Here is a 13,379-nt window from a genome sequence, read left to right as displayed (position 1 = left end):
CCCAGAGACGGCCACGAGAAGCAGCTGGCCCGGCTTCAGCATTTCAAGGTCGTGAGTGACGATCAACATTCAGGGGACTGGGTCACGGGGACCGATAGGGTTTGACTTTTGGGATTTACTTTATTGTACATAACAGTAGTGTTCTTTACGTTGTAAATATATGTTTTATTATTCTACTTGCTCGACCTCTGCCTCCACTGATTCCGTGTACCGTTCTGGTCGAACGCGACAGTTTGGCGAGCCTGCCAGGATGCCCTTAATTTGATCACGCCGGCCGGAACGTGCACGAATTGGTGGAGTCGAGTGAGGCAGTATGGATAGCGAACGATTATTGGCGGTAGGGAAAGAGTTAGGCTACCAAGGAGACGAGTTGAGGAAATGGATAGAAGACGAAAAGGCTAGCGCAAGGGAGGAAAGAGCGATGGCTAGACAGGAACGAGAGTTAGAATGCGCTAAACTAGAGAAAGAGCGGGAAATTTTGCAACTTCGGTTAGCGGTACAGGAAGCCGCAGGGACCTCCTCTGAGAGAAGTAGGGACAATGGAGAAGGAGGGACGAACGGACAGAGACATCACTTCAGTCCGCACAAGCTGATTCCCCAATTTAACGATGCTCGGGATGACCTGGATGCATATCTTCAGCGGTTCGAACGTACGGCGACGGGACTTGATTGGCCGCAGCAAAAATGGGCCACAACGTTAAGTCTGTGCTTGACCGGCGAAGCACTTACAGTAGTTGGCCGTATGTCCCCAGCGGATGCATTGGATTATTCGAAAGTGAAACTGGCACTCATGCAGAGATTCCGATACACGAAAGAGGGCTACCGGGAAAGATTTCGAGAAGCAAAACCCGATGACAGGGAAACGAGAAAGCAGTTTGCCGCCCGACTAGCAGGGTATTTCGACCGATGGATAGAGATTGCAGGCGTGGAACGAACGTTCGAGGCCCTCCGGGACAAAGTACTCGTTGAACAGTTTCTACAGAGTTGTTCTAGTCGCTTGTCGGTGTTCCTTAGGGAACGAGACTGCCACACACTAGAGGAGGTAGCTTCCAAGGCCGATTTATATCTGGAGGCCCAGATACCAACAGGAGCAATCAAGCCGAAGGTGGAAGAGCTGGCTAAGAAGTCGAGCACCGAAGACACAGAGAGAGCGGCGAGGGGTGGAAGTAGAAAGACCATCCGGTGCTTTCTCTGCAACAAGGTCGGCCATAAGGCAGAAAACTGCCGCAGCCGTCCGTCCACGTCCAAGACTTTGACTTGTTGGAGCTGTGGCCGCACAGGGCACCGGGCGAACACTTGCGGGTCGACACTAGACAACCGACCTCAGGCGTCCTGTGTATGGACGGTGCCAAGCCACACGAGGTGTACCGAGGCAGATGAATCTTACGTGACACTTCAGGACGGCGCCAAGATTCCAGTGGTGAACGCTGCTGTTGGACGAGCTCCAAAATTTCTGGTTGAAAACATGCCTGTGGTGGAGGGACGTCTCGGTGACCGCAAAATAACGGTTTTGAGAGACACCGGTTGTAACACGGTCGTCGTTCGAAAGGAGATGATTCCCCCCGAGTCGTTCACAGGAACGTTGAGTCCGGTGTTCCTTTTGGACAGAACCGTAAGGTATGTTCCGGAAGCGGAGATTCTGGTAAGGACCCCATACTTTACGGGAAAAGTAATGGCGAAATGCCTGAGCAACCCGTTGTACGACTTAGTGCTCGGGAACGTGCCCATGGTGCGAGGCGTGAACGACCCCGACCCAAATTGGAATCAGGTTGAAGAGATGAGACCAGCTAGGAGGTTGGTAGCGCAGACGTCGACAGGAGAAAGAGAGGAGGACAGCCGGGAAGGTATTGTCGAAAAACTTCAAGAGGGTTCTTCAGAACCATTGCAAACGGCCGCACCAAGCTTCGAGCCGCGCAGTAACGAGCCTATGCTCACTGCGAACACGATAGAGACGGGAAGAAATAAAGATCTACCAAGACAACCGAAAACCGGGCTGATAGTACCGCAGGTTTCACCACTAGAGGCAACAGCGGAAGAGATGCTCACGGAGCAGAGAAATGACGAAAGCCTCAAGAAATGTTTCCGTAACATCGGCAAGGTGACTACTAAGCACGGAGGAAGAACGACGCTGAAGTTTTTCTTAAGGAACAATTTGCTTTACAGGAGTTGTACCTTCAGCTCGGGAAGGAAAACAAAACAGCTGGTTCTCCCCGAGAAGTTCAGAAGAACTGTCGTCACCATGGCCCATGATGGCATAATGTCGGGTCACCAGGGAATTAACAATACGATAGGCCTGGTCGCGGAAGAATTCTTCTGGCCAGGAATGCAAAGCGAGATTCGCCGATATGTGCGGTCATGCGACGTGTGCCAGCGGACCGTACCCAAAGGAAGAGTGGGCAAAGCGCCCTTGGGCACAATGCCAACCATAGCGACGCCTTTCCAAAGGGTAGCCATCGATATCATTGGCCCTATTACTCCCAAGTCAGATTCGGGAGAGCGATACATACTGACCATGGTAGATGTAGCCACTAGATACCCGGACGCTGTGGCTTTGCGCACAATCGGGACCCCTGAAGTGGCAGAAGCCCTAATGGACATGTTTACGCGGTACGGCGTACCGGAAGAAATTCTCAGCGATCGAGGATCCAATTTTACATCGGATCTTATGAAGGAGGTGAGCCGTTTGTTGTCGATGAGGCACCTCCTAACGACCCCTTACCATCCTATGTGCAACGGCCTGGTTGAAAGGTTCAACGGCACCATTAAGCAGATGCTCAGGCGAATGTGCCAAGAGAGACCTCGAGATTGGGACAGGTACTTACCAGCACTACTTTTTGCCTACCGAGAGGTGCCCCAATCTAGCTCAAGATTTTCTCCATTTGAGCTATTGTATGGAAGGAGGGTACGAGGACCATTGACCATCTTAAGAGAAGTATGGTCCAATGAGGCAATGACTCAAGAAATGAAGACCTCTTACGGATACGTCCTGGAGTAAAGAAATAAGCTCGAGGAGACGTGCGAAATGGCCCACCGCTGTCTCGAGGGTGCTAAAGAAAGGTACAAGGGCCATTACGACCAGAAGAGTGTGAAGCGAGAAATGAAAGCAGGAGACAAGGCCTTAATACTCCTCCCAAGTGACAACAACAAAATGCTAATGCAGTGGAAGGGTCCACTCGAGGTCACTGCCAGAAGAAACGAGGTAGATTACGAGTTGGATATAGGAGGTAAGAGAAAAGTGTTCCATGTGAACATGTTGAAGAAGTATGAAGAAAGAGAAGAGCACGAACAAGTCGCCCTAAGGTGCGGGTTGGCAGTAGAAGTCAACGGTGACGATGACATCAATGACGATGGAGACGGGGACGATGTCCCAACGCTGTCTCTAAAGAAACAGCAAAATGAGCAAGATGTAGTCACTGAGGCAACTTTGGACACGGAGAAACGACGCCAAGTGTTGGACTTGATGGCTGACTACAGAGAGGTCTTCTCAGATCTACCAGGCAAGACTAACATGACCAAGTGCGACCTCAAGTTGACCACCCAAACACCAATACACATAAAACAGTACCCATTGCCGTTAAAAGTACATGAGGTGGTGGAGGAAGAGATAACGGAGATGTTGCGAATGGGCGTTATAGAGAGATCGAATTCGCCGTATAACGCACCTATGGTGATGGTGAAAAAATCGGACGGTTCGAACCGGTTTTGCATAGATTTCAGGCGACTGAATCAAGTACTGGTGTCCGATGCAGAACCCATACCAAGGGTAGACGTCACTTTTGCGAAGGTGGGACGCAAAAAGTTCTTTTCTAAACTTGATTTAGTCAGAGGGTATTGGCAGATCCCCATGGATGAAGCGTCTAAAGAAAAGACAGCATTTTCATCATCGAGTGGGCTGTATCAATTTAGGTTCATGCCCTTCGGCCTGAAAACCGCAGCAGCAACTTTCACGAAGTTGATGCGGAAGCTGCTAGAGGGTATACCGGACGCATACCACTATATTGACGACGTGCTGGTGGCGACAGACTCGTGGCAAGAACACATCGACACACTGAGAGAAGTTCTGAGCAGGTTGCGCTCTGCCGGTCTAACGATAAAACCAAAAAAGTGTGAAATTGGATTTCACCAGATAAGCTTTTTGGGACATCGGATAGGATTAGGATTAATTGCTCCGAAACAAGAGATCCTGACGAGAATACAGGACTCACCGAGACCGACTACGAAACGACAAGTAAGATCATTTCTCGGACTGACGGGATTTTACAGGGAGTTTATACCCAACTACGCAGGGCTCGCAGCTCCCCTGACAGACCTGACAAAGAAGGGGGCACGAAATGACGTGGAGTGGGAAGAGGAACATGAAGCAGTGTTCTCTCACTTGAAGCAGTTGCTAGCTGAGCCACCCATCCTTATGGCTCCGGATTTGGGAAAAGAATTTACATTGCGGACTGACGCTTCAGACACAAGCTTGGGAGCGGTGCTCCTACAGGAGAAAGACGGGGCGCTACATCCAGTTGCTTACGCCAGCCGAAAACTTAGTAGGGCGGAGAAGAAGTTCGCAACAATAGAAAGGGAATGTTTAGCACTGGTTTGGGCAGTGGGAAGATTTACGATTTATCTGTACGGTAGAAACTTTCGGGTTCAGACAGATCATCAACCACTAGAGTTCATTAATAAGGCAAAATACACGAACAGCCGTATCATGAGGTGGAGCATGAAGCTACAAGATTACAGCTTCCACGTGGAGTACATCAAAGGGAAAGATAATGTGGGCGCTGATTTCTTGAGTCGGATTTAGACGAGGGAGCAGAGTTAGATGATAATCACGGAGGAGTGTGTCCTAGTATGTTTTGGATTAACTTTTTGTCTGCTGGGGGACGATTCAACGTAAATTAAGGGACTGAGGATTGAAGAGTCCACAATCCTATATTTTGTTGTGAATAGGGTAATTGCAGGTCAAATTAAGTACCTTCGTTTTCGAGGTTGAGAAAGTCCTGCTGCGACACAAGTGCGGGTTGTGTTGAGAGATAGAATAGGGCTAGTACCGCACCGACGATTTTGTACTTAGTTGGGCACGCGGGCGCTGGGCGTGATAAGCTGTGTGCTGTGAGTGAAGTGTCCAGATGTGCCGTGCACGTGACAGCTGCAGAACAATCGCCTACGAAGAAAGGACAAGAAAATGGAAAAAAGAAAGAAGAAAATTCATTGTATGAATTTCTGGAACGTCGGGGGCATTGTCACGATTGTGAAGGAAAAAGAAGAATTAGGGAAGGGCGAGCGGCCTACAGGCAAGCCGAAGGGAAGGAAGAAGAGGATATATGAAGCAAAGGGTGTACTTGGAGAAGGACGTCCTTGGCTCTGCTCCGAGGCGAGGCCACCAGCCACTGGCTACGCTCCAGTGTAGCGAAGCAACCTCACCGACCTCCAAGACTCCTACCTAGCGACATCGCACCCCAGAGACGGCCACGAGAAGCAGCTGGCCCGGCTTCAGCATTTCAAGGTCGTGAGTGACGATCAACATTCAGGGGACTGGGTCACGGGGACCGATAGGGTTTGACTTTTGGGATTTACTTTATTGTACATAACAGTAGTGTTCTTTACGTTGTAAATATATGTTTTATTATTCTACTTGCTCGACCTCTGCCTCCACTGATTCCGTGTACCGTTCTGGTCGAACGCGACAGATGCCTACAACACCCTCAAGGCCCAGCTTATCCGACGGACAAGTGCCTCGGAGCATTAGCGCCTTCAACAGCTCTTGACAGCCGAAGAACTGGACGACCGGACCCCCACCCAGCTGCTGCGCCGACTGGAGCAGCTCCTTGGTGAAAAGGCGACCACCATTGACCAGTCCCTACTTCGTGAGTTGTTGCTGCAGCGAATGCCTTGCAATGTGAGGATGGTCCTCGCGTCCACAGGAGACATTGGTCTGGCTAAGATTGCTGAGCTTGCGGATAAAATCATCGAGGTCTCGGCACCGTCAACCAGCATCTCAGCAAACCGAAGTAGAAGCCTTCCGGATGAGATGAGCGAGCTGCGAGCAATGGTCCGCCGTGTCGCCGACATGATGGCGAAGCTGCAAGCTCCACGAGGCCGCAGCACGTCACGCGGACGTCCACGACGCAAGCCTCGTTCATCGTCCCGGACGAACTCAGGTGAATGTTGGTACCACCAGTGGTTCGGGCCTGCTGCTCGCAAGTGTGAGTCACCCTGCTCCTAAGCGGAAAACGTCAAGGCAGAGCATTAACGGTGGCAAGTGCTCCCGCCAACGCAGACAGCCGCCGAACTTTGTTCTTCGCGTCGGACCGCAGCACTGGTGTTCGGTTCTTGGTAGACATGGGAGCAGAAGTCAGCACCATCCTAGCAACCGCGGAAGAGCGCCGGCGCCCCAGCACGTCACAGATTTGCGCCTTCAAGAACACGGCCATTGCAGCGTACGGTGAGCGCTCCTTGACTCTTGACTTCGGACTGCGGTGCACCTTTCGCTGGGTTTTTGTCTGCGCGGATCTTCTCCACTCCATCATCGGGGCTGACTTTCTGACGCACTTTGGACTGCTTGTGGATGTCAAAGGCCGACGCCTCCGCGACGAAACACCTCGTCTGACGGTAAAAGGAATTGCCTCGTCTCTTGCTTCCATCAGTCCGACGTTCGCAGTTCCAACGGATGAGACGCCGTACACCAAGCTACTCGCAGAGTTCCCGGAGCTGACGCGTGTAGGACCCGATGAGCGTCCCCTCAAGCACACCGTGACGCACCACATCGAGACGACGGGTGCTCCGGTCTACGCGCGTCCACGCCGACTGCCACCAGACAAGCTACGGATCGCCCGACAAGGGTTCGAGCATATGCTCGAGCTGGGCATTGTCCGCCAGTCAGAGAGCTCTTGGTCCTCGCCCGTTTACATGGTTCCGAAGTCCACACCAGGGGACTGGCGCCCATGTGGAGACTACAGAGCCCTCAACCGGTACACAACCGAAAACCGGTACCCGATACCCCACATCCACGACTTTACAACATCGCTGGATGGCGCTACCATCTTTTCGAAGGTCGACTCAGTACGCGCCTACCATCAGATTCCCGTTGAGCCCTCGGAGATCTCCAAGACAGCAGTTACCACGCCCTTTGGGTTGTTCGAGTTTTTCCGGATGCCCTTTGGGTTGAAGAATGCAGCACAAACGTTCCAGTGTTTCATGGATCAGGTGGTGCGTGGGCTGCCGTTCTGCTACGTTTAAATCGACGACATACTCGTGGCAAGCACATCTGCCGAGGAACACGTCGCACACCTAAGACTGCTGTTCGCACGCCTTGTCGATTATGGACTCGTCGTCAATGTGAGCAAGTGTGCTTTAGGGAAGCTGGAGCTTGATTTCTTGGGACATACGATCAACTCTTCGGGAATCCGCCCACCTTCCATCAAGCTGCAGGCCATCCAGGAGTTCCCGAGGCCGTCCACCAAGAAGCAACTCCGGGAGTTTCTGGGGTTGGTAAACTTTTACCGCCGTTTTCTCCCGGGCTGCGCCACGAAGCTTGCACTTCTACACAGCATGCTTTCGGGCAAGACTAGCTCAGCAACCGAACTCGCATGGGATGCCTGCACCACATCGGCATTTGATCAAGTCCGACAGCTCCTTGCAACCAACACCATGCTTTCTCACCCAAAGGAAGGAGCCCCACTCTCAGTCGTCACCGACGCTTCAGGTATCGCTGTTGGTGCGGCGCTTCAGCAGAACGTGAACGGACATTGGCAGCAGCTTTCCTTCTTTTCGCGGAAGTTGACACTCACAGACCAGCGGTATACTACGTTCGGTGGAGAGCTCCTTGGGGTATATTTGGCACTACGGCACTTCCAGCACATAGTGGAAGGTCGGCAATTTTTTTTGTATGGACTGACCACAAGCCTCTCGTCCACGCGTTCCAGTCTTTGAGACCAAACGGAGGAAGTCATTCTCAGAGAGAACTCCGACAGATGTCCAGCGTCTCCGAGTTCACAAATGACATCCGGCACATCGATGGTGCTGAGAACGTTGTAGCGGATAGGTTCCTGCACGAATAGGTTCCTGCACGGTTGAACATTCAACCGCCATCAACTTCGCCCAGCTGACTGCAGCGCAACGCGAGGACGAAGAACTACGAGAGCTCGGCACATCTCCCGGTCGGCTTGTATTCGACGAGATTCCACTTCCCATGTGTCCCACCAACATCATTTGTGATACTTTGACATGATCGCCGCGCCCGTACGTTCCGGAACAATTTCGTCGGCAGATTTTCGACACCGTTCATGGGCTATCCCATCCTGGCATAAAAGCCACACAACACCTTATAACATCCCGGTACATCTGGCCCACTATCAACAAAGACGTGCGTCACTGGGCCCGCATGTGCTTACAATGCCAACGCGCAAGGATCCACCGTCACACGGTTACGCCATTGGGAACCTTCGCCCACCCAGACGCGCGGTTTGACAATATCCACATAGATATTGTGGGACCGCTACCACCATCACAGGGGCAAGCCTACCTGTTGACGTGCGTCGACCGCTTTACACGCTGTCCTGAAGCGATTCCGCTGCCCGACATTACCGCGGAGACTGTGGCGCGTGCGCTCGTAGCGCAATGGATTTCAAGGTTTGGCTCGCCGTCCACGATCACCACGGACCGAGGCCGGCAGTTTGAATCGAACCCTTTTTCCAGCCTCATGGAGCTGTTTGGATCAAGAAGGATTCGAACGGCAGCATACCACCCCGCGAGCAACGGTATGGTGGAGCGTTTTCACCGTCAGTTGAAGGCTGCTCTCAAGGCTCACCAACGACATGACTGGGTGGACGTGCTGCCTCTCGTGCTCTTCGGCATCCGCACGTCAATCAAGAGTGACATCGGCTCCAGCGTGGCTGAGTTGGTATACGGGACCCCCCTTCGGCTCCCAGGTGAATTCTTTGCGTCAACTCCATCCGACACCTGTCAGGATCCCGCAAGCTTCGCCACCAAACTCCGAGAGGCCATGAAGCAGCTTCGCGTCACAGCTCCTCGCTTAAGCCGTAACCAGTCCACTTTCATCAGCGACGAATTGGAAACTGGAACCCATGTTTTCTTGCGGCATGACGCCGTACGAAAACCTCTCCAACCACCCTACGACGGCCTGTACAAGGTAGTGCGGCGAGGGTCAAAAACAATGACATTGGACATCCGAGGACGGCAGGAGGTTGTTAATTTGGATCGTGTGAAACAAGCTCATATGGACAGTGATGCACCAACTGCACTTCCAAAGGTCACAGCGTAACCAGAAATACCGTCAGCAACAATAACCGTTCCCACCAGACCAACTACACCCTCCACCTCCTCCCGACCGATTGCACGATGACTCCTCGAATGCAAAACAATCGCATACACGAACACGTTCTGGACGACATGTGTATTTTCCAGCGCGTCTAGGCATCGCGGATGTTAAAACACAGGCGGCTAACCGTCGCTGTTCATCTCCCACAAGATTCCATCAGCAAATGGCGTAATGGTCAAACGTTCCCCTCCTCACTGGAGGGGGAATCTGTGGCGGCACGTGCTTTTTGCCAAAACAACATTCGCCGAAGATGCTGCAGGCCTCGGGGATCGACAAGTTGAAGACAAGAAGAAGGAGGGACCCGAGCTCAGTAGATGCGCGAGGATCGAAGGAACAGGCAGAAGGCGCGAGACATCACCTTCAATCCCTGCTGACCGACGGACGTCCACGTTCTTTGTCAAGTCAGATTGGTTTGGTTTTAAGTAAATGATTTATTAACGTTCCTGCTTGTCTGGGTTATTACCCATCGTGCACGCGAGCCCAATAGGAACGCAACAGACTGAATCTCCTTGCCATTGACATGCGAGACGACTTTAAGAAAAAAGCGTCATCTCACAAACAAGCCGAGCAGAAATCAAGGAACATATTCATGAACCTTACCCACAAGCCATTGGAGTTATTCGCGGTGTATAAAAGGAGACCACAGATGCAGACCTCAGATCGGCCATCAGCACAAGTGTTTCAATCATTCAAGTCAGGAAGTTAGGCTTCTCCGAGGTTGCGAAGCTTGGCTTTGCGACCGAAACAATGCCCGAACACGTCTGTGTGGGACACACTTGAATCAGAGTTCTCCCCCACAATCGACCAACCACGTCAGTGCTCCAGATATGGACAGTTCGGACATGTTAAGACTGATTGTACCAAAAAAGTGAAAGCCGTTTACAACTCCCTGTAACGCCGAATTGGAGCGCAGCTCCTGAGGAGGAGGAGGGAAGGGTACTGAGGGGAGAGTAGACGCCTCCTCCTCCTCCTCCCCTCATTCTTGAATATGCTCCGGGGGGTCACCTGACCTCGGGGGAGGGGGTCACGTGACCTCCGGGGGGGGGGGGTCACGTGACTTGGGGAGTCACGTGACCTTGGTTGTCACGTGACCTTTGGGGTCACGTGACCTCCGGTGTCACATGACCTTGAGGGGTCACGTGACCTTGGGGGCACGTGACCTCTGGGGGCACGCGACCTCTGGGGTTACGTGACCTCTGGGGTCACGTGACCTTGGGGTGACCTTGGGGGTTGCACGTGACCTCGCGGTTACGCCGACGCCACTCAAGCCGGAAACGGGCGCCTAAGCTGCGCTCTAAAAACAACGCTGCAGCCGCTGTAAGGACTCCCACGATGGCGCCAACTGCTATGCCGATCAACCTTGGTGCGCTAATTGCAAGAAAAGGCACGCGGCAGCCTACGACGCTGTCCTTCCTGCAAAACGGAAACAGCAATATCAACCTATCGACAAGTCCACAAGGTCAGCTACCCGAAGTCAGCTATTTTAACAGATAACCATACTATACTCGCTAAAAGTCAAAATACACCTTTCAAGGCAGGTCAAAACAACAACACAGACAAGAAGGGTATGATCCCCTTGTAGACGATCATAACTTTTCTCCCCTTCCCAGTCAGTCTCTAACACCCAAGTCCGCACACCCTGAATCCATACCCGGAGCGTCGCCAAATAAACAAAAAGGCGATTCTTCAAGTGTGACAAACACACGAAAGAGGTCATCAGAGTTCCCAATTGCAGCAGAGAATGTTTCAATACGCACGGATAACTTCCTTTTTTTCGCTTGCGATACAAATGATAGGACTTTTTATAAACATTGTTTCGGAATTTGCTGTGCCGTCGTAATTTTCGCTGGTCGACAACATAAAACCTCTGGTCGCATCTTAGCTACCATCGAGCTATTTTATGTAATTCTCTGTAAGGTTTCGCACCCAGTGAACATCGGCGCGATCCGCCGTAGGAACATGACTAGATCTGCCGCCCAACAAAAAACACTCGAGAGAAAAGAGTGCACTTTGTTTCTTATTTCCCTTTGCTTAAAACAAGAGCCATCTGTACTGGCTCGAAGATGGAACATTTTCGGCTCATAAAATTTTCCATCCTATTCTTGATGCGTGTACTCAACATCGAAATAGTCCGCAGTAGAGATCTGACTGTAATTGGTCCCACCAACGAAAGAGTCACATGCAAAGCGGGAAGACGACGCGCAAATACATAACCCATCCAGAAACTCGTGTCCAGGGATTAGAGGCGATAGACGGAAGCAATGACGGAGCGCAGTTTAGCCCGGTTTACATTTCTATGCACATTTCAGAGCACAGCTCGTAGGCGCTCGTTCCCGTGTTTGACGGCGTCCGCGTCACCGTCAGCGTAACCTCGCGCGTTGCATTATGGGACGTCACATACCTATGCACCGATACCATAATGCAACGCTGCGCATTCAGTTTTCCCGCTACTAAATTTAGCGGTAAAACTGACGTGACATGACCTAAACACGAATTTAATTTCCCCGCTAAATTTAGCAAGGAATTGAATTGGTGTTGAGGTCACGTGACGTCAATGTTCCCGGTAAATCAAGCGAAGAAACTGAATTTGTTCATAGGTGACGTGACTTCAACATGTGACTTCATTTTTCCCGTCGAATTTAGCGAAAAACTGAATTGATGTTGAGGTCACGTGGCATCAATTTTCCAGCTAAATTTAGCGGGAAACTGTGGGAGGAGGGGGAGGGTATAGACGGAGGAAGAGGAAGGATGGAGGAGGAGAAGGGGAAGGTCCTTTGTACCCTTCCCTCCTCCTTCGTATTCTGCCCTCCTCCTCCTCCTCTCTAATGTCAACAGCAATAAGAAGCATACACACATATTTTTAATTTAATGTAGCACACAATCTGTCTTTTTAATTTTGCGAACAAATTATCCAGAAAACCACAGATCCCTCTACACTGGTTACGAGCAACTGAGCTCTACTAACACGCCATTCCACCTCATCGGGAAACTTAAATAACCACAATGCAATTCATGCCACTCAATCGAAAGTAGGCAACACTTAATCTGGGACTTCCACGCGCTAGGTACAAAACGACCTACGTTCTCTAGCACATTGAGGTTGCTGCACATGTCCCCAGGACATTCCTACGCTCTACTCTTCTGGATGGGCTCCCGGACGAAAAGGACTAACACAATTAAGGTCCTAATCGATCTTTTAGAGGCAACCAATCACGCATCCAGGCTTTGGCTTCTCTCAGTCCATCTGTGTGCCTGAAATTACCAATAGTGAAAGCGGCGGTGATGTTCTACTGTTGGCCCGGGCCTTGCCCGCTCAGGCCTCGATGGAGCCTCGTCTGGGTGAAGTCGGAACACTTCTGAGGAACGCACGCTCGAGCCGGGATTTAAACCGGCGGGAAAGCTACAACCTGTCGCTTCCACCGCATCATTGACTTATATGTATAATACTACATCCCCATCATCACATTTTAATTCCTACACCCACCATCTTTATTCCCCATTCCTGCAAGACGGCGAGTATACCGTCTCCATGGGTGACTAACTATGCGTCTTGCATACCTTTCCTAAAGGCAACATATACATGTCCTGAGCATCGTCCCAGAGCACTCGACGCTAGAAGGTCCTTAATACAAAAGTGACTGAAAAAATGTAATCCGCGCTTTGAGTGTAGAGAATATTTTAATCCTAACGTTTCCACACCAAGCCTCTCATGAATTATTGCATAGGCAGAGCCTTGACTGATTTGCAAACTATTTGTCAGATTATACACTCGTCTATCCAAAATAATAACATCACGTGCACGCGCAATGTCGTCATCAGTCGTGGACGCTGACGGACGTCCGGCTCCTTCTGTATCGCTGACATCTGTGAGTCATTCCTTAAACTTCTGCATCCCTCTTAACACCCTTCTTTGCTACGACAAAGTGTGTTCACCATTCGCAAGCGTGGTTCCATTGTTGGCAGTGATTGACTGCCTGTGTGTTCTGCAGCGAAGTGAGCACCCATACCTTTTTGGAGAATTGGTGCACTTTTGGAATTCCATTTATCT

The 13,379-nt window shown here is 51.2% G+C and overlaps 1 protein-coding gene across 1 annotated transcript; it reads left to right on the top strand.

The window, feature by feature from the left end:
• Positions 1–742: 742 nt before the first annotated feature.
• On the top strand, positions 743–2,995 carry LOC120844827. Its single transcript, XM_040216780.1, has one exon. The coding sequence runs from the start codon at positions 743–745 to the stop codon at positions 2,993–2,995; it is 2,253 nt and encodes a 750-aa protein (XP_040072714.1).
• Positions 2,996–13,379: the final 10,384 nt, after the last annotated feature.

The sequence above is a fragment of the Ixodes scapularis genome, unplaced genomic scaffold, assembly GCF_016920785.2.
Source record: "Ixodes scapularis isolate PalLabHiFi unplaced genomic scaffold, ASM1692078v2 PGA_scaffold3__209_contigs__length_174095766, whole genome shotgun sequence".
NCBI lineage: Eukaryota > Metazoa > Arthropoda > Arachnida > Ixodida > Ixodidae > Ixodes > Ixodes scapularis.
Note: the sequence above shows the minus strand (reverse complement) of the source record. Positions and strands in the feature narration are given on the sequence as shown.